We start from the raw sequence: 21,389 nt of genomic DNA, 5'->3' as shown, positions 1-21,389 counted from the left end.
ATAATCGGATCATCCTACTCACGATTGGGCCTCGCGGCCACGCACGGTGATCGTAAGCCGATCCTAGACAAGGCCTAAAAACCAACACGAGGTTGATCCCCGGAACATCCTGTCTAGGACTAGCAAACAACACCCTACGTGCCGCTGGATCCTCCAACCCTTTGTAAGGCCTAACTATTGCAGATATTAGACTAATCCTTGAAGAACAAGGAGCAACCGTAACGGTTCGGATCTACTAAATAATGATCAAGTGGGGTGCCGCCCCTACACCTAAGATAGGTGTAAGGGCGGCTAGATGTATAAGGGTTGCACTACGACAGCATATGATACGAAGACCAATGCTAACCCTAACACATCTAAGATAACTACGTTGCTCGCCATCAAAAAGGCTTCAGTACGAGCAACGCATGAACAACGAAATAAGCTTGTGCTGCCTAGATCGCAAGATGCGATCTAGGCAGCATGATGCTTACCGGTAGAAACCCTCGAGACGAAGGAGTTGGCGATGCGCCGAGATTTATTTGGGGTGAACGTTGGTTGTTGTTTATTCCATAAACCCTAGGTACATATTTATAGTCCAGAGGACTTTCTAATTTAGGTGTGCACCTAACCGTGCACGAGTAAAACTATATCTTTTAATCTAAGATGCGATCTACTATATTACAGATACACGGGCAATCTAGCCCAAACTCTTCGTGCAAGGCCACTTCAGAGATCTTCCACATGTAATCTTCTAAGCCCATCTCCCTTACGGCCCATGTGGGGACCCCGGACAAGCTGTCCGAAATTCCCTGTTATGTATACAGTTCACGATCCCATGATCAGTGCGCCGTGAACACATAACCGAACTGATATCAAATTACACCATCCATTACAAAGCGGAATAAGAAAATTACAACATGGTCACATGACCAATACTTACATAATAGCCTCGAAGGGCCTAACTAAACATCAGAGTAGCATCATCACTTCAGCAGCGCAGTACCCAAGTCATCTGCCATAACCCTACGAAAGCAACGGCGGGAAGACGTTCCTAGCTCGCATAGACGTCGCCAACTCCTTCTTCATCTGTCGAACTCCTTCAAGTCTGGCCAAGTAAATAGCCAGGGACAAAGCCGTGAGTACATTTGAATTGTACTCGCAAACCATCAAGAAGGTGATAACAATTCTAACTAAAGAAGACAAGAGAGGAAGAGTAGTTTCTCTTGTGGATATAGCATGTGGAAGAGAAGAGATGTTTTTGGTGGAGATAGCATCCCAACTTCTCAATCGAAGGGGACACTCCAAGAATTTATCTAAGACATCTCTATTTCTCTATTGAAGAAGAGTCCCTCTACATGAAACACTAGGAAGGGTCACCCAATTTTGTTTCATTTTCCTCGACCATCTCCATATGGTCGGCACCAGCCTTTCCGTACCTTCCGGTACATCCAACACACACATTTCCTTTGGAAATCATTTTTTCAAAACCAAAACTCGACACAGCTCGGTAACGGCCATCCCAACCGTCCATGACCGCGGACGCGGCTATTCGAATAGTTTTAACTCTGCAGAGTGTGCGCACTTTCCCCACAAGATCTGATAAATCCGCCGGGATCATCCCCGTTTCGTCATACGAAAGTATGCGAGTCTCGGATAATCAGTCGAAGCCTTTCGCCTATTCAACTTAGCAAGAGGTCCTACCCTATGGAGTATGTACCTCCCCGGCACCGTGGCAGCTCACCTCCCTTTGAGCGTGGCTCCACCGCCAAGCCAGGAGACCCATAGTGTCTTCCGGATGGGTCAGCCCCGAAGGCCTCCCGTTATACGATTGTCTCCAACTACGACAACCCGGACTCGGGGGTAACCGTACCCTTGTATAGTTGTGCGGTGCCTCATGCTAAGAAGAACAAACGTCAAGCTAAGCCCCGTGCCCACGTTGGAGTAGTGTGGTTGCGCGGGTTAATTGTTCCGGGCGAATACAGAGAACCATGTGTCGTTTTTCTCAAAAACCCAAGTCACACACACATTTCCTCTTTCCAACCATCTTTGTCAAGATCCTTTCCTTTCATAAACCATACGCTTGGGTTAGATTGCCTCACCCAAGGTTTTCATAAACATTTACAACAAGGTAAACCTTGAGGGGTTCCCAACCTATAGTTTCATGAGTTGAACTAGTATTGCACTACGGCCGAGATGAGAGTCATCCCGCCATAGATGAGGTATAAAGGGGTAGTGGAGTGGATCATACTTGCTTAAGGTAAGCATGTATTATGACAACACAAGGAGGAATATACTCTCAGATTTGTGGTGCTAACTACACAACTTAGATAGTGGAGTGTCACTATCCAACATATTCTCCAAGATGGTACACGGCATACTCCCCTCAAGTTGAGAATACACCAAGATCATGACATTGATACCTCTATACTACAAAGGGGGTGGGTGTGGTGTAAGTTAATATCTTGAGATGGAACATGCTCAAGTTGAGCATACAAGATCACCAAGTGGAATAGCACGGCCATGTTACCATCCATCCCATAACACAAGGACAATAGTGGAGCATCACCACTAGGGAGTACCCCACTTGCAATCACACATAGATGACATAAATGGAGATAATAACACACATAGAATGAAGGTGCTTTGAACATCAACAAATGACATCCAACTAGACACCGGATCAGAGATCAAAAGATGGCTTGCCTTGGCTTATTTGTCCCTGTACTTCTTCAACTCCATCAATATAACAATCCCAACAATATAAATAAAATCTTCTCATCCGATTCCACTTGTTCTTCTTCTCCGGAATTGTTCGCATCTATCGCCGGAAAATATAAAAGAACACAATCAATCACATTGCACCAACAAACAAACATACAACAATCAACAACTAACCATGCAGCCAAGGTATAACATACAAAGGACTTATAGATACCACAAACAACTTAAAGAGAAACCATTTTATTTACCTAGTAAAGGTATGAGAGTATCACAACTTAGCAATTGCCTCTCTCGGTATCACCATGGCACAAGATAAGTACCCCTGGTAGATAACATCATAAAGAGGACAAGAGCATTAGTTTGACATCAAATACTTTCACAAAACATTTTCAAACACTTTTGGAAAAGTAGAAAACAGTTTTCCTAATTTAATTTGCTCACTTAATCACTATACAAAAATAGGAAGCAAACCATATACCACATCATTTGAAAATTTAAACAAAACAAAAGAGATAATGTTAGGTTGCAGAGGTTTTGTTTTGCAAGCATAAAACAAAGGTTGCCCATCTCTACTAAAAGAGTTGGTCAAGGGTTTTAAATAAACCGAAAAGTTTTGCTTCAACAATGCATGTCACACATAAACATTACTAACAGCAACAAATATGTATGAACAAAGACTAATAATATTTTTCCTAGATATCTAGTACTAATACAAGACTAACCCAATTGGAATCACCTAAAATATTAAACCTACAATTTTAGGAATTTCCTTGAATCTGACTGTACAGAAAACAAGATCTGTTAGCCATAAATCGTAGAAAAATCCTAAAAATATGGGGCTACTTGCATTTGAAAGGTAATTAAACAGAGATGCAAACAAAATTGGATTTGGGTTCAAATTATTTCTGAAACTCTCACAAATGGATTGACAAGTTTACTGCATGTTTTCACCATTTGCTTTAACTATGGAGTTGCAGAACAGATAAAGGTTTGAAACTTGTTGGAGATGATTAAGAAAACATTCAGTAATCCTACAGAATTGGAATCACTCAATTAGGTTCAAAAATGGATTTTTGATGAATTAAAAGCTAACAGCCATGTCTGCAGAACATACAGAACAAGTTTAATTCGTCAAAAATCATACACAAATCATAAAAATATGAGGTCTGCTGCATCTGAAAGGTATTGAATAGGTGGTTCTTACCCAGTTGGTTTCATTCAAAAATTCGTCTCCAAGCTCCTGGTTTAATTCGACAAAGTCAGATCTGACCAGATTTTGATCTGTGAACCATTTCAATTCCATTAGGTCATTTGAAGTGAACCCAACGGCAAAATGAAGGTACGGGAGAGGGCTTTCACCCAAAATTGAGTTTGCTCAAAAAGTTTTTGTAAAACGGAAGAAATCTAACAAACAATGATTCTGCATGTTTGCAGAACTTTATTTATCATGCAAAATCCGTAACGAATTTGAGGATGAGACCAACGCCAAGTTGTAGATATTTTCAATACCTATCTGCAGAACTTTGAACCACTCGATTTGGATCTGCACACGAGATTTGGCGGATTTTACAAGATCATACCAGAATCTGAAACAGCAAGAAACAGAAATTACTGCAAGGTTTTGGACGAACTTTGCTCAAGAACTTCAGATCTGAGGATAGCTCAACCTTCTCCATGCTTGGACCAACATGCACCTGCATCAAGATCCAATCTTAGCAATGGAGGGAGAAGAAGAGGAGATTAAACCATCTAAGGTTGGGGAGAAGATGGAGGGGGAGGCTCTCATGGTGAGGATGAGCTTGAGGGAGGAAGGGAGCTTCATCTTGGTGGCTTTCCATGGCCATGGCCGGCCATGGGAGCAAGGGGAGCACCATTTTCGTGGGGAAGTGGAGGAGGAGAGTGTGAGGGAGTGGAGGAAATAGTAGGGAGTGAAAAGAAATGAGGCAAAGGAGAGGAGTGGAGAGGAGTGGAGAGTGGGAAATGAGAGCAAGTGAGGAGGGAGTGGGCTGCCAAGCCCCTTTATATAGAGGGAGAGGGGGTGGGTTGGCTGCCTCCTCATTGATTGAGTTGGTTGGGAGATAGCCTCCTCATTGATTGAGTTGGTTGGGAGGCTGCCCATTTATGGATTGGGGTAGGTGGGAGGCATGGCTTGTATAAGAAGGAAAAGGGGAGATAGTGCTGGCCGAATTTTGAATGCAAACACAAATTGGCCGGCTCCATTCTTGCCAAACAAAAATGAACAATGAGAGAGAGATGCACATCATCCATGTGCATGATGTTGAGGAGGTAATGTTGATGGAGGTTGAGACATAGAGATAGAAATGGAGAGTGAGAGTGATATGCATTAAAAGGAAAATTTGTTATCACTTTGTTTGTGGCAAACAAATGATGGAAAGAGATAGATCCAAGGTTTAGAGGGGTAGTGATGGAAGTACAGATACAATACCAATGGTGAATATGGTGACATAAAATCAATTCAAGAGGTCAAGGTGTTGATGGAAAAGAATGGGGGAGTGAGATAGGTATGAGGAAAAATAAGTTGTTCTAAAAAAAAAAGAGGTCAATTGGGAGTGGTTTGAAATACTCCCTGAGTCTAGGGTTCAGTTGAAGTGAGTCCATTTTAAAGTAACAAATTATCATCCATTTGATAAAGAATTGGAGGATGAGGGGATACAATGTGGTAAATCAGTGATGTGCATAAGATTTGCAAGGATTGTCATTTGAAAAAAAAAGAAAAAAAAAAAGAATTTATTTGAAAGGGATTTGAAACACCTCAATTGGGAATGAACTCAAGTGGAATGGAATTTGAAAATGTTGAGAGAAACTAGTTGGAACATAGGAGGTCAAAATGTTCTACTTACTTTCTCAAGTGAAGTAGAGTTTTTCTCAAATGTAAAATAAGCAAGAGGAAGACAAGAAATGGTATAGGTACCATAAACAAGCCTTTTGTAAAATGGAAAACAAAATAGAAAATAATGTTTTAGAAATCAGTACTTGGTAGAAATGGGATGAAAAACAAAACCCGTTTCAGTTCTTTGTTTTCTTTGAAGAAATATCCTGAAAAGATTTTATAAAACTAGAAGTAGTTTTGTGATCAAAACTAGAGAAGGAAAAACAATAGGGTTTTTGAGAAAGAAAACTAATTTAGGGAGGAGTGTTCTCAAGGGTAGATGGTGGCCTCAAAATGTACCCATCATTCCCAATCTTGGTTTTGTGAAGATTAAACTTGAATAAAAACAAGAGGTAAAAGTGAAGGAAGTGATCTTGAGGTAAAACATTGGATAGGGTACAAGATCAAGTTGAATATATGAGCTGCAAGGATTGACTGAGACATGCAAGATGTGGAGGTTGAAGAGGATGTTGCATAGATGAGATCCATGCATTGAGGTCAACAATAACAGTGGTGGTTGCTTAGATATCAACTGCCAAAGTCTGGAACTTATAAGCTTGCCAAAACAGATTGTTGACTTGGCTTCTAATCAACCTATGGTGAGTGGGTATAAGAGAAGGATGTGATGAGGGTAGATGATCCCAAATTTTGGATTCAAGGATGGTTTGAGCTGGACTAACACAAATAGGAATATCAAGATGGCACACTCATGTTGCCATCAGGAGAAGAGTTTGATGTAGTAAAAAGGAAAACAATTTTACCTAAGTCACACATGTGTTTTATTAGGTGAGTTGTATGTCTGACCACTAGAGGTGTTGTTCTTTGAGGTACTCAACACATTTCTCAACAAGAAATCAAGACAATATATCTAGCGACAGATCAAAGCAATTCATCACAACAAACAAATCAAGGCAACTCATCTAAATTAGTCTATAGAAAAAGTTTTTGTTCCCCCTAATTTTTGAAATATGGACAATTAATCAAGGTTGCAAAAGTTGGGGTGTTACAGATCTTCCACCCTTAAAATAATCTCGTCCCGAGACTACTGAGCGTAGAACTGGAGGGGTTGTAAAGTTTAACGAAAATTAGACTCCATTTTTATGTAGACATGCCTTTGTGTGGAGAGGGTCGCAACTTCAGCTTGTGAGAGACATGATGGATTTCTGACGATGGCGAGCTTCATGAAGAGGCTGACGACTCCGTGCAGATGTTGGATCTATACCTTCTTAATGATCCTAGCGGGGTTCATGATTGTGGGAGAGTTAGTGCACCCAATGGTGCTTGAGCAGGGTTGAAAACTTTTTAGAGTTAGCTTAAATTTAGTGGAAGACGAAGTCTTCCACCCTTAAAATTGTTCATCGGGGAGGGGGCGTTAAAAACTGTAAGCTTCGGCCACGAGTCTTGTCGGGCGCTTTTTGGAGAAGCCATTGATCTTTGGAGTTGAACATCTTCAGCGGGCGTTGAGTAGTCCACGGCTTCAAGAGGGGTTAGTGCATCCCACATTTCCAACGGTGTGTTAGAAAGGTTTAAAATGTTAGGGTTAGCTCCAACTTTTAGTGGAAGACTTCCACCCGTAAGATTTTTCATCGGGCTTTCAGAAAATCTTAGAGCTTCTGCCTTGCGGTCCTGTCGGGGGCTTCTGAAGGAGTCATCGATCTTCCGTACTCAGTTGAAGAATCTTCAGGGGCGACGTGCAGACCGCAACTTCAAGAGGCACTCACGGTGTTAACTAAACCATAGGGGACGCGCCGTGAGTTAATAAGTTGATGAAACGCCTGGTTGGTACCCATATGAAGCAGCAACAGGGGTCGTCGAAGACAATCTTCAGCTTGAGGGTCGGTGCTGACTTCAGTAGCAACTAAGAAGTTAGCGGGTAAACTACGCCTAAAGTCTTGAGTCTTGAGGTATCTTCAGGAGCCTTCACTTGATGAGGACCAGACGAACCATGTGATGTAGCTTGGCTTTGACGCTATTGTTCTCTAAGCTTGTTAGACGGTGTGTCAGAGGATAGTTTTAAGAAGATATCCTCGAGGTTAGCGCGATTATGCTCCAAGGTTAGTCCAAATTAGTATGTCTCCTCGCAGAGGTGCAGTCATTCTTGAAGGTAGGGCTTCTTCTTTCTTGGAGTAGTCGAGATGCTCCAGCTGATATTGAAGGAAGTTAGCGTAGATGGGGGTTTGGGTTAGTTTTCCTGATGTTTGAAAAACAACTGCTAACGGGGGGTAGAGTTAGAGCTTTTCGTTAACTTATCCAACTAACTAGCAGTTAGCAAAACATCGGCGAGGTAGGTGAGGGTGAAAACATCTTTGGGAGGCTTTCTAAGCTAGTTTATCACACTAAGGGTGTTTTTCAGACCGAAAAGCCAAGACAATTATACACACAACAAACAAACAAAAGACACTCAAGGCAGCACACAAGGGAACTACAAGCAATCATCAAACCAGGCATGGTAACCTAAGTACCCATGGAATGCCTAATGTGGGGGTAGCTCAATCAAAGCGATTGAGTTTGTCCTATCCATCCTATTCGCTTGGGGGCTGGTCACATATGTTGCCGTCTTCATTTTGCTCTTATGGACTCCAACATGGATTTTCGGGGCAGTTGGTTGCGAAGCAGGCCTGGTGTTCGGTCTTCTATGTTGAGGCGGAGGAGAAAACTGCGTAGTCTTCTTGCTCAACATCCCGGGGACGTGAGGTCTTCGAAGAGGTAGTTGTTGAGGTACTCCCGAAATCGTCAACTTCTTGTAGCTGGCCTAAAAATTACTAGTCAAGAACTGAGGACTTGATCCCAGGATGAGCGCAAAAAGTGCAAGTCCACGGAGGAAGAAGGTCAGCTCCTTGACAGACTTTGGTGACAACCAAAGACATGATGTTATCATCCCAACAAGCACACGGCTACGTCGGCATCCAATCTTCAATAGCTGCAGTTGGAGATATATGAGTCTTCCTGAGGGATTGAGCCATCTTCGAGTTCGAGTCTCCAGTCTGAGTTGGGGACATCGTCCAATATGTAGGTTTGAATTGGCTGAGACAATAGAGTAAGAATTTTCAAACCTTTTTATAAAGCGGAGAGGTAAGAATTTTAGAAGCTTTGAATAAATAAGAGGAGTAGAAGCTATACTTCCGACTAAAGAAACAATTTGTTTTGTAAATAGTTTTGTCCAAGTACTTGTTTCCTAACTAACGTCCATGCTAACTAAAGTCTCCTACAGTCGGGATGGCTCGATACCAGCTACGTGGGGACCCCGGACAAGCTGTCCGAAATTCCCTGTTATGTATACGAGTTCACGATCCCATGATCAGTGCGCCGTGAACACATAACCGAACTGATATCAAATTACACCATCCATTACAAAGCGGAATAAGAAAATTACAACATGGTCACATGACCAATACTTACATAATAGCCTCGAAGGGCCTAACTAAACATCAGAGTAGCATCATCACTTCGGAAGCGCAGTACCCAAGTCATCTGCCATAACCCTACGGGCAGCGGCGGGAAGACGTTCCTAGCTCGCATAGACGTCGCCAACTCCTTCTTCATCTGTCGAACTCCTTCAAGTCTGGCCAAGTAAATAGCCAGGGACAAAGCCGTGAGTACATTTGAATTGTACTCGCAAACCATCAAGAAGGTGATAACAATTCTAACTAAAGAAGACAAGAGAGGAAGAGTAGTTTCTCTTGTGGATATAGCATGTGGAAGAGAAGAGATGTTTTTGGTGGAGATAGCATCCCAACTTCTCAATCGAAGGGGACACTCCAAGAATTTATCTAAGACATCTCTATTTCTCTATTGAAGAAGAGTCCCTCTACATGAAACACTAGGAAGGGTCACCCAATTTTGTTTCATTTTCCTCGACCATCTCCATATGGTCGGCACCAGCCTTTCCGTACCTTCCGGTACATCCAACACACACATTTCCTTTGGAAATCATTTTTTCAAAACCAAAACTCGACACAGCTCGGTAACGGCCATCCCAACCGTCCATGACCGCGGACGCGGCTATTCGAATAGTTTTAACTCTGCAGTGTGCACACTTTCCCCACAAGATCGATAAATCCGCCGGGATCATCCCGGTTCGTCATACGAAAGTATGCGAGTCTCGGATAATCAGTCGAAGCCTTTCGCCTATTCAACTTAGCAAGAGGTCCTACCCTATGGAGTATGTACCTCCCCGGCACCGTGGCAGCTCACCTCCCTTTGAGCGTGGCTCCACCGCCAAGCCAGGAGACCCATAGTGTCTTCCGGATGGGTCAGCCCCGAAGGCCTCCCGTTATACGATTGTCTCCAACTACGACAACCCGGACTCGGGGTAACCGTACCCTTGTATAGTTGTGCGGTGCCTCATGCTAAGAAGAACAAACGTCAAGCTAAGCCCCGTGCCCACGTTGGAGTAGTGTGGTTGCGCGGGTTAATTGTTCCGGGCGAATACGAGAGAACCATGTGTCGTTTTTCTCAAAAACCCAAGTCACACACACATTTCCTCTTTCCAACCATCTTTGTCAAGATCCTTTCCTTTCATAAACCATACGCTTGGGTTAGATTGCCTCACCCAAGGTTTTCATAAACATTTACAACAAGGTAAACCTTGAGGGGTTCCCAACCTATAGTTTCATGAGTTGAACTAGTATTGCACTACGGCCGAGATGAGAGTCATCCCGCCATAGATGAGGTATAAAGGGGTAGTGGAGTGGATCATACTTGCTTAAGGTAAGCATGTATTATGACAACACAAGGAGGAATATACTCTCAGATTTGTGGTGCTAACTACACAACTTAGATAGTGGAGTGTCACTATCCAACATATTCTCCAAGATGGTACACGGCATACTCCCCTCAAGTTGAGAATACACCAAGATCATGACATTGATACCTCTATACTACAAAGGGGGTGGGTGTGGTGTAAGTTAATATCTTGAGATGGAACATGCTCAAGTTGAGCATACAAGATCACCAAGTGGAATAGCACGGCCATGTTACCATCCATCCCATAACACAAGGACAATAGTGGAGCATCACCACTAGGGAGTACCCCACTTGCAATCACACATAGATGACATAAATGGAGATAATAACACACATAGAATGAAGGTGCTTTGAACATCAACAAATGACATCCAACTAGACACCGGATCAGAGATCAAAAGATGGCTTGCCTTGGCTTATTTGTCCCTGTACTTCTTCAACTCCATCAATATAACAATCCCAACAATATAAATAAAATCTTCTCATCCGATTCCACTTGTTCTTCTTCTCCGGAATTGTTCGCATCTATCGCCGGAAAATATAAAAGAACACAATCAATCACATTGCACCAACAAACAAACATACAACAATCAACAACTAACCATGCAGCCAAGGTATAACATACAAAGGACTTATAGATACCACAAACAACTTAAAGAGAAACCATTTTATTTACCTAGTAAAGGTATGAGAGTATCACAACTTAGCAATTGCCTCTCTCGGTATCACCATGGCACAAGATAAGTACCCCTGGTAGATAACATCATAAAGAGGACAAGAGCATTAGTTTGACATCAAATACTTTCACAAAACATTTTCAAACACTTTTGGAAAAGTAGAAAACAGTTTTCCTAATTTAATTTGCTCACTTAATCACTATACAAAAATAGGAAGCAAACCATATACCACATCATTTGAAAATTTAAACAAAACAAAAGAGATAATGTTAGGTTGCAGAGGTTTTGTTTTGCAAGCATAAAACAAAGGTTGCCCATCTCTACTAAAAGAGTTGGTCAAGGGTTTTAAATAAACCGAAAAGTTTTGCTTCAACAATGCATGTCACACATAAACATTACTAACAGCAACAAATATGTATGAACAGAGACTAATAATATTTTTCCTAGATATCTAGTACTAATACAAGACTAACCCAATTGGAATCACCTAAAATATTAAACCTACAATTTTAGGAATTTCCTTGAATCTGACTGTACAGAAAACAAGATCTGTTAGCCATAAATCGTAGAAAAATCCTAAAAATATGGGGCTACTTGCATTTGAAAGGTAATTAAACAGAGATGCAAACAAAATTGGATTTGGGTTCAAATTATTTCTGAAACTCTCACAAATGGATTGACAAGTTTACTGCATGTTTTCACCATTTGCTTTAACTATGGAGTTGCAGAACAGATAAAGGTTTGAAACTTGTTGGAGATGATTAAGAAAACATTCAGTAATCCTACAGAATTGGAATCACTCAATTAGGTTCAAAAATGGATTTTTGATGAATTAAAAGCTAACAGCCATGTCTGCAGAACATACAGAACAAGTTTAATTCGTCAAAAATCATACACAAATCATAAAAATATGAGGTCTGCTGCATCTGAAAGGTATTGAATAGGTGGTTCTTACCCAGTTGGTTTCATTCAAAAATTCGTCTCCAAGCTCCTGGTTTAATTCGACAAAGTCAGATCTGACCAGATTTTGATCTGTGAACCATTTCAATTCCATTAGGTCATTTGAAGTGAACCCAACGGCAAAATGAAGGTACGGGAGAGGGCTTTCACCCAAAATTGAGTTTGCTCAAAAAGGTTTTGTAAAACGGAAGAAATCTAACAAACAATGATTCTGCATGTTTGCAGAACTTTATTTATCATGCAAAATCCGTAACGAATTTGAGGATGAGACCAACGCCAAGTTGTAGATATTTTCAATACCTATCTGCAGAACTTTGAACCACTCGATTTGGATCTGCACACGAGATTTGGCGGATTTTACAAGATCGTACCAGAATCTGAAACAGCAAGAAACAGAAATTACTGCAAGGTTTTGGACGAACTTTGCTCAAGAACTTCAGATCTGAGGATAGCTCAACCTTCTCCATGCTTGGACCAACATGCACCTGCATCAAGATCCAATCTTAGCAATGGAGGGAGAAGAAGAGGAGATTAAACCATCTAAGGTTGGGGAGAAGATGGAGGGGGAGGCTCTCATGGTGAGGATGAGCTTGAGGGAGGAAGGGAGCTTCATCTTGGTGGCTTTCCATGGCCATGGCCGGCCATGGGAGCAAGGGGAGCACCATTTTCGTGGGGAAGTGGAGGAGGAGAGTGTGAGGGAGTGGAGGAAATAGTAGGGAGTGAAAAGAAATGAGGCAAAGGAGAGGAGTGGAGAGGAGTGGAGAGTGGGAAATGAGAGCAAGTGAGGAGGGAGTGGGCTGCCAAGCCCCTTTATATAGAGGGAGAGGGGGTGGGTTGGCTGCCTCCTCATTGATTGAGTTGGTTGGGAGATAGCCTCCTCATTGATTGAGTTGGTTGGGAGGCTGCCCATTTATGGATTGGGGTAGGTGGGAGGCATGGCTTGTATAAGAAGGAAAAGGGGAGATAGTGCTGGCCGAATTTTGAATGCAAACACAAATTGGCCGGCTCCATTCTTGCCAAACAAAAATGAACAATGAGAGAGAGATGCACATCATCCATGTGCATGATGTTGAGGAGGTAATGTTGATGGAGGTTGAGACATAGAGATAGAAATGGAGAGTGAGAGTGATATGCATTAAAAGGAAAATTTGTTATCACTTTGTTTGTGGCAAACAAATGATGGAAAGAGATAGATCCAAGGTTTAGAGGGGTAGTGATGGAAGTACAGATACAATACCAATGGTGAATATGGTGACATAAAATCAATTCAAGAGGTCAAGGTGTTGATGGAAAAGAATGGGGGAGTGAGATAGGTATGAGGAAAAATAAGTTGTTCTAAAAAAAAAGAGGTCAATTGGGAGTGGTTTGAAATACTCCCTGAGTCTAGGGTTCAGTTGAAGGGAGTCCATTTGAAAGTATCAAATGATCATCCATTTGATCAAGAATTGGAGGATGAGGGGATACAATGTGGTAAATCAGTGATGTGCATAAGATGTGCAAGGATTGTCATTTGAAAAAAAAAAAGAAAAAAAAAAGAATTTATTTGAAAGGGATTTGAAACACCTCAATTGGGAATGAACTCAAGTGGAATGGAATTTGAAAATGTTGAGAGAAACTAGTTGGAACATAGGAGGTCAAAATGTTCTACTTACTTTCTCAAGTGAAGTAGAGTTTTTCTCAAATGTAAAATAAGCAAGAGGAAGACAAGAAATGGTATAGGTACCATAAACAAGCCTTTTGTAAAATGGAAAACAAAATAGAAAATAATGTTTTAGAAATCAGTACTTGGTAGAAATGGGATGAAAAACAAAACCCGTTTCAGTTCTTTGTTTTCTTTGAAGAAATATCCTGAAAAGATTTTATAAAACTAGAAGTAGTTTTGTGATCAAAACTAGAGAAGGAAAAACAATAGGGTTTTTGAGAAAGAAAACTAATTTAGGGAGGAGTGTTCTCAAGGGTAGATGGTGGCCTCAAAATGTACCCATCATTCCCAATCTTGGTTTTGTGAAGATTAAACTTGAATAAAAACAAGAGGTAAAAGTGAAGGAAGTGATCTTGAGGTAAAACATTGGATAGGGTACAAGATCAAGTTGAATATATGAGCTGCAAGGATTGACTGAGACATGCAAGATGTGGAGGTTGAAGAGGATGTTGCATAGATGAGATCCATGCATTGAGGTCAACAATAACAGTGGTGGTTGCTTAGATATCAACTGCCAAAGTCTGGAACTTATAAGCTTGCCAAAACAGATTGTTGACTTGGCTTCAGAATCAACCTATGGTGAGTGGGTATAAGAGAAGGATGTGATGAGGGTAGATGATCCCAAATTTTGGATTCAAGGATGGTTTGAGCTGGACTAACACAAATAGGAATATCAAGATGGCACACTCATGTTGCCATCAGGAGAAGAGTTTGATGTAGTAAAAAGGAAAACAATTTTACCTAAGTCACACATGTGTTTTATTAGGTGAGTTGTATGTCTGACCACTAGAGGTGTTGTTCTTTGAGGTACTCAACACATTTCTCAACAAGAAATCAAGACAATATATCTAGCGACAGATCAAAGCAATTCATCACAACAAACAAATCAAGGCAACTCATCTAAATTAGTCTATAGAAAAAGTTTTTGTTCCCCCTAATTTTTGAAATATGGACAATTAATCAAGGTTGCAAAAGTTGGGGTGTTACAGCCCATCTCCTGATTTGGCCAAAATCTGGTGATAACAGGTTCTCTCTTTAGGGATGGTCTGGAATAATATTCTAGGGTTTCTCTTTAAAGGTGATGATTTGAATATATGGATGTATAATGAATACCATGAGGTTCATGGTAGGATCAAGGATTAGTTTAAGACATGGAAAATATAAGTGAAGAATGGTTTCTCCATTTATTGTTACTTGATTTCCAATTAAATGGATGTTCATATGTTGTGGCAAGGATTACCATATTATAATCTTTTATAAGATCAAGCAATTGATCATTGAGTAAGGTGTTGTTGTGTTGATTATTAGTTCCATTTGATCTAACCCCTTAGATCAAATCATCTCTACCCAAAACAAGGTTTTATCAAAGTCACATTGAGGTTTATAGCGCTTGACTTGATGAGCTACTTCAATTCCACCAATGTCAAGTGAAACTTCAGTTACTGTGACTGTTTTACTTTAAAGCGCGAAAATTCCCCAGATTTTCTATGCATGAATGCAATGCACACATCTGTTTCATCTATTTTTGTAACCCCAATACCTGGGATATTACACGTTCTCAACCCGAAACTCGGGGACTGGGAGGATATACATAATCTTCACAGCTTGGAAAGAAAACCGGCAAGGATGTAAAAGAGATTGAGGTTGTGCGGCTTACCGTCACGTTGGTGCTGGCATCGTGCCAAGCGTTGTCAAACACCTTAGCCGCGCGCCGCAGCCGGCCAAAGTGATGACCGGTGTTGCGAGGGCCGGAGGGGTCGACCACTGGAAGCTTATCTTTGCCGAGGCCCCGCGTCGCCGGCCTCAGATCCGCCCGATTCCACTTCTCAGCGTAATCGAGCAGATGGCCCAGGTCAGCTCCTTGGCGTTGGAACTCTGTAATCCGGCCCACCTGGGCGGAGGCCATCTCGGAGGCCACCACGGCGGCACGGCCGGTGTGCAGAACCATCGTCTGCGGGCCGGAGGAGGGATCCGTGGCCGCAGTCACCACCGCAGCAAGTTGCTGGGCGGTGAGCTTGCCGCTCTCTGGCGTCGTGGGCTTGGCAGGAGCCGGCTTCCCGGTGGAGGTTGCCGGAGGAGGAGTTGGCGTGGTCTTGGCAGGCTCAGGAGCTTCGGGAGCATCCTTTTCCGAAGCGGAGCCGGCCGGCTCGGAAGAATCTGGCACGGCCTTGGTGGGGGAGGAAGGAGCCTTGTTTTTCTTCTTCTTCGGGACAGGAGGAACCAGAGGTTCCGCCTGCCCAGCATCTTCGGTGCCGGTGCCGGTGTTGCTAGCGCCGGTGTCTTGGATTTCTGGAGGGGAGACAAAGTCCCCCTCCGCGCGGTGATCTGAAAGTTTTGGGGCCGCGCGCCCCGAACTTGTGTTGCCCCCCAGAGGGGAGGCAGAAGGGTTGCCGGCACCAGATGGTACCGGACTTGGCTGAGGAGGAGGAGAGCCTCTGGCGGCGTCCCCTGAGGTCTCCGGCTTCATGCCATAGGCGATCTTGGAGATCTTCAAAGGAGGCCTGGAAAGATGAAAAAAGAAGAAAGTTCAGAAAGGCAACCGGAAAAAGAGAATCCGGAGACAAAAGAGAGAATCTGGAAGCAAAAAGAGTCAAGAGACAAAAATGTAAAAGCGGAAGCTCACCCGGTAGCCACCGGCATCTCCCGCTTCCGGTAGCGCTTGGCGGTGACCGTCTTGCCACCGATCTCCACCCGGGAGCGCTTGGCCGGAGGAGCCTCGCTGGAACCGGCCTCGGGCATGGGCGCCTTCTTCTTGCGGCCTTCGGAGGCAAGCATCTCCAGAAACTCAGCCCCGCATTCGGCCTGAAGCGGGGTGGCGCGCTCCACGACCTGTGGGTTGGCGTTGGCTGAAGGAGAGGCTACAGAAAGATGATACATGAGAAAGCGAAAAGAGTAAAGTACCTCAAGTATAGTAACCTCATCGTCTGAACCGAAGTCCTTGCCAGAAAAGTTACCGGAACGCGGAGTCTGGGAGCGGCTCATCTTGCTCTTTGTCCAAATCACGTATGGATCCAGGTCAACTTTGTCTAGATCGCGCCTCCGGAAAGGAGCACGCACCTCCTCAGCGATGCGAGGGAAGCGCTCACATGCCTAAAAAAAGAGAAGAATCGGTTAGTTATGCATTGAAAGCTTACCGGAAAAACAATCAGGATTACTCAAGTTCTTACAGCAGCAGCTGGAGGGTTCATGGCGCTAAGAGGAAGATGGCCCCATTTCCAGTTCAGGGGCATGTCTGTATTGCAAATTTGCCTAGCCTTGAGCGCTACATCCTCTGTGCTCAGGGCCAAGCCGGTAATTTTTGTGGGATCGCGGGGGCCGCACATCTGGCTCATCTTGTGAGCTCGGCGTTGGAGAGGAAGCTCCCGGCGTGAGATGAACGCGCGGATGTTATCATCGGAGCAGATCTTCGTCTCCTTCTTGAGGCTCTCCAGGAACCGGACCATCCGGTTAGTCTCGATATGATTGGTCCCCGGATTGTAGCCCCAGTTGGCCTTCATGGGCGTTGCCGGATTTAATGCCGGCAGGTTGATGAAGTCTGAAGAACCCTTGTTCCTCACATAGAAGAAAGTCTCCTGCCAGGCCCTGCAGGAGTCCAAGCCGGAAAATTTGAAGAAGGGGCTCACTTGGCGGGAACCCACGATGCAGGATCCGCACTGCACTGGAGGTTTAGGCTTGGGGATGTCTTTGCCTTGGACCGAGTTGATCCGAAGGCAAAAGAAGCGAGCGAAAGTTTCCTTGGTGGGAAGGAGGCCAACATAGGCCTCCATGAAGGAAACATAGCAAGAAAGATAGAAGATGGCGTTGCCAGGAAGGTGATGGGGTTGGAGTTGATAGAAATCAAGAAATTGACGAAAGAAGTCGGAGGCAGGAAGGCCGAAGCCGTGCTCAAAATGAGAGACAAAAACGACAAACTCTCCGGGTTTGGGCTTGGGTTCCACCTCGTCACGTGGAATCCGGCAAGATACCTGTGCCGGTATCCTCCGGGAGCGGTACCGCCAGTCAATGTCTTTTTGGGTCACGTCGGAGCCTTTCCAAGCTCCCCGAGTGATGTTGGCCAAGTCCACACCGGAACCTTGGCGGGAGCTGCTGGCCTCCTGGCCCTTCCTAGAAATAGAGTCCGTAACGGATGAGGAAGCTCCCATCCGGTCCAGCTCAGCTTCAAGCCCGCCGGAAGCCTGACTGTGATGGCTGCTGGAAGCCGACTCGGAAATATATAGATCGGTAGACATGCGGGTCGATAGATGCCGGAATCTAACTATAAACAGATTTCCCAAAGTCAAGCCCCGCGCGAAGATCTACGAGTAAGAGGAAAAGCAAAGGAAAAGAGAAAGTAAATACTCTACCGGCCCAAGAACTGAAAAGCAAAGGGAAAGAGGCAAACGTGCATTGGGGCTAACCTGAGGCGGCGGAGAAGCTGAGGAAGAAGGTCGCCGGAGAGGTAGCGGGCTCGCAGTCGTCGAGGAAGGACGGCGGCGAAGAGGAGCAAAGGGTGCCTGCGGGAACCCGATGCAGCGGCGGAGAAGAAGCTTCAAAGACCCTCCGCACGGCGAAAAGTCCTGGCGCAGCGCGAGGAGCGGCTAGAGTTTGTCGGAGCAGCGCTTCGGCGGAGACCGGCAGCGATGGAGGCGCAACGGGCGAGAGGCTCTGTGCGCGAGAGAAGGGGGCAAATGCGGAGAGAAGATGAAGAGGAACCGCTCCCCCATTATATAGAAAGAGGAGAAGTGGGCCGGAAACCGATGGGCCGCGGCGGTTCGGATCGTGGGCCGCCACGTGGTGCGCGAGTACACACGCCGAAAATACGAAGACACAGGGAGGCCACACGGATCCGAAACGGCAGCGCGGATCCGGTGCGGCGCCATAAATACTGGCACAGAAGACGAACCGAAGTGACCACTGACACTGTCGCGCGCCAGGCACAGTGCACATGTCACTGACAGGCACGGTACTCGAGATATTCTCTACTTCGTCGAGGAGAGGTTTAATGACAAGAGATGCCGGAGAAAACCGGTACAAAGACATAAGTTCGGCAAGGACGCCGAAGAGTTTGATCCGGATTCCGGAAGGGTTAAACCGGTACCTTGAGAAGGGAAAACCTGGCATGGTCCGTTGGATAGGATCCACCGGACTATACCAGCTTCCGGGACTAATGTTGGGGGCATGACCCCGGTATGCCAAAGGCATGCCAAACCGGATGGTTTAGGCCATCAAAGTACCGGTTGAAAGGTTGTTCCGGATAGCAAAGGTTGGTACCGGTATCCCAGGAGGGGGATACCGGAACTAGCTAAGAGCGTACCGGAATACCGAACCAGGGTACACGGTAGCACGTCGGCAGGACTGGTCAAAGATGCTCTCCAGGGCTAGAAGACAAAGATGAGCGAAGCACTTCAGCTTTAATCGAAGCCATGACGCCAAAGGCGAAGCATGACGTTAAAGGTGCCGGATGATGTCACAGCTCTTGATTAAAGGCATACCGGTATCACCGGTAGCTAAAGTAGCTTTGTACAGTAGTTTGTCTAGTCAAAGATCCCATTAGGGTTTCTAGGGTTCCTTCCCCTGTAAGCCACCCTTTCCCCTATATAAGGAGAGGGGGCACAGCCCTTCGCGGGCACGAGAGGTTACATGCACAAAACGACCTGATAACTATATTGTATACAGAAACTTGTAAGGCACTTGTTATGAAGAAATAGAGAGATCTAGTGCTATACTTGTTCTTGAGTTCATCATCTTCGACCTTCGGCCAAGGCCAAGTTCTTAAGGAATCCATCCGGAAACCTCTCCATTCATACCAAAAACCCTCCCCCGAATCCTCTAGCGTCCATTTGTCCCCAAAATAAGCCATCCCATGGCATCTGTCTGTTCACCACGATGACATATATTCTATTTTGTATTTTCTCATTTAAATTCATATTTGAATTCTGTTATTTTTGCAGGTTTCTCAATTATGTTAATTCCATTAAGATTTAGTGCAATGGGTATTACACCACTATTCTATTTGAAACAAGTATTCTATTTGAAACAAGCATTTTATTGTTACTTGATTTGCAATTGAATGGATGTTCATATGTTATGGCAAAGAATACCATATTATGATCTTTGATAAGATCAAGTAATTGATCATTGATTAATCTGTTATGGTGTTGATTGTAGTTCCATTTGATCTAACCCCTTAGATCAAATCATCTCTACCCAAATCAAGGTTTTAACAAAGGTCACATTGAGGTTTATAACACTTGGCTTGATGATTTACTTCAGTTCCATCAAGGTCAAGTGAAACTTCAGTTACTGTGACATGTTTTACTTTAAAGCGCGAAAATTCCCGAGATTTTCTATGCATGAATGCAATGCACACATCTGTTTCCTCTATTTTTGTAACCCCAAATCCTGGGATATTACAATATGTGTTACAAATAAAATAGAGATAATAGATTTGTGAGTAGCACATACGTAAATAGTCTTTCCCCTAAAGCTGGAGGTGACAAGAGCCTAATGGTCCAACCACTATCCTTACAGCCACAAGCAACAACATTTATTAAGTAATGAATACACACAAAAGCCTTAAGCTAGATGATTGTGCTATGATCCCGAATGAATGACTAAACATGTACTGTTATTTTTCGTTGTCTGTCACTGAGGTTTCACGGTAGCACGCTGTTCTCCACTCATCCCACCTCTTCCCTTAATCGGCTGGAATGATATGGGTACATGTAGATCATCAAGATGAGGCAAAGAGACAAGGATACAAGATTTCAAAACTCATATTCAATCCTTACACATAACATAAGATTAGATGCACATGAATGCTGCGAGGATTCACCCAAACCCGCAGCCCATGAGGACTACTCACACATAATATCAAGATCAAATACAAAGATAGAAATCATTGTTCAAATACTTAGATTAATATCACAATATTCTTACAATGGTCGCTGATTCTCAAGGAGATCTCTTTTTTTGCGAAACACGGTACAATCAAAGACGCTCACACATACGCGCACACAATCACCCGGCCCTATGAATGTACGCACATCCTACCCCTATGAGCACCTCCAAGAGACTTCATCGAAGAACTAATCCGGTGTGTCTTGAGATTGACGAAGTCACCGCATGCGCCTCGCTATCGACAGGAACTTCGCCTCCCACTGAAGAATATTTCGCCTTTATGAGACACCAAAGTGTCAAATCTGGGATTTGAACTCTGGTGGGTTGGGGGTGCCACTGCCCTCCTAACCATCAAACCACAGGTTGGTTCTCTTCTCAAGAAGATATCTATTACAATGGTGATGGCTATGTGACAAGGTATCGTCTTGTCAATGCCTACAGATTGTAGACTAGGGTTTTCAGAGAAGTAAATGGCAAGTAGATCTCGATGGTTCAGCCGGAAAAGTACTCGACTGCTAAGAAACTAGGGTTGTGTTGACAATGAAATCGATCATCTCTTTGTCCCTCGACTCCCCCTTATATAGGAGGCGGAGCCGAGGTTATCGTGATGCACAAGTTACAAAGTCCAGGAGACTCTTTGAGTTCGTCCCGTAATATTTACAAGTCAGTATTCCTAATACAACTCTATCTTGCTTGATTCGAAGAATCAGGGAAAATCTCCATCTTTACAATTACCATATGATTTCTTCGAGTCAATACAGAACCTTTATAAATCAATTGTATATTGTACAGGGATAACGGTAGTTGGGGCTGGTTCATCTGACGGATCAGG

At 43.9% G+C, this 21,389-nt stretch overlaps 1 protein-coding gene across 12 annotated transcripts; it reads right to left on the bottom strand.

Moving 5' to 3' along the window:
• Window positions 1-1,020: 1,020 nt before the first annotated feature.
• LOC127293909 (uncharacterized) lies at window positions 1,021-13,504 on the bottom strand. Of its 12 annotated transcripts, XR_011742815.1 has the most exons (9): window positions 12,399-13,491; window positions 12,277-12,310; window positions 11,972-12,048; window positions 11,016-11,089; window positions 10,750-10,864; window positions 3,908-3,984; window positions 2,952-3,025; window positions 2,686-2,800; window positions 1,021-1,087 (listed from the first exon to the last, which is right to left on the bottom strand). XR_011742815.1 is itself a non-coding variant. In XM_051323618.2 (7 exons), exons 1-7 carry the CDS (start codon window positions 12,455-12,457, stop codon window positions 1,065-1,067), a joined length of 507 nt encoding a protein of 168 aa, XP_051179578.1. In that variant the 5' UTR covers window positions 12,458-13,493; the 3' UTR covers window positions 1,021-1,064. The 12 variants fall into 12 exon arrangements, 2 of the variants coding, with proteins under 2 accessions (XP_051179578.1, XP_051179576.1); XR_007846226.2 differs by lacking the exon at window positions 11,016-11,089 and having other exon boundaries at window positions 12,399-13,504; XR_011742818.1 differs by lacking the exon at window positions 12,277-12,310 and having other exon boundaries at window positions 12,399-13,492.
• Between the last annotated feature and the right edge of the window lie 7,885 nt (window positions 13,505-21,389).

This window comes from Lolium perenne, chromosome 4 (genome assembly GCF_019359855.2).
Source record: "Lolium perenne isolate Kyuss_39 chromosome 4, Kyuss_2.0, whole genome shotgun sequence".
Taxonomy (NCBI): Eukaryota; Viridiplantae; Streptophyta; class Magnoliopsida; order Poales; family Poaceae; genus Lolium; species Lolium perenne.
This window is presented reverse-complemented; position numbering and strand designations above follow the sequence as displayed.

Coding starts and splice junctions, on each gene's coding strand:
- LOC127293909 (XM_051323616.2), bottom strand. CDS start 12,467: ATGCAGGTGCATGTTGGTCCAAGCATGGAGAAGGTTGAGCTATCCTCA. Junction 12,311..12,398: donor ATCTGAAGTTCTTGAGCAAA/GTTCGTCCAAAA, acceptor TCTCGTGTGCAG/ATCCAAATCGAGTGGTTCAA. Junction 2,801..3,907: donor TTTTGAATGAAACCAACTGG/GTAAGAACCACC, acceptor TTCCGGCGATAG/ATGCGAACAATTCCGGAGAA.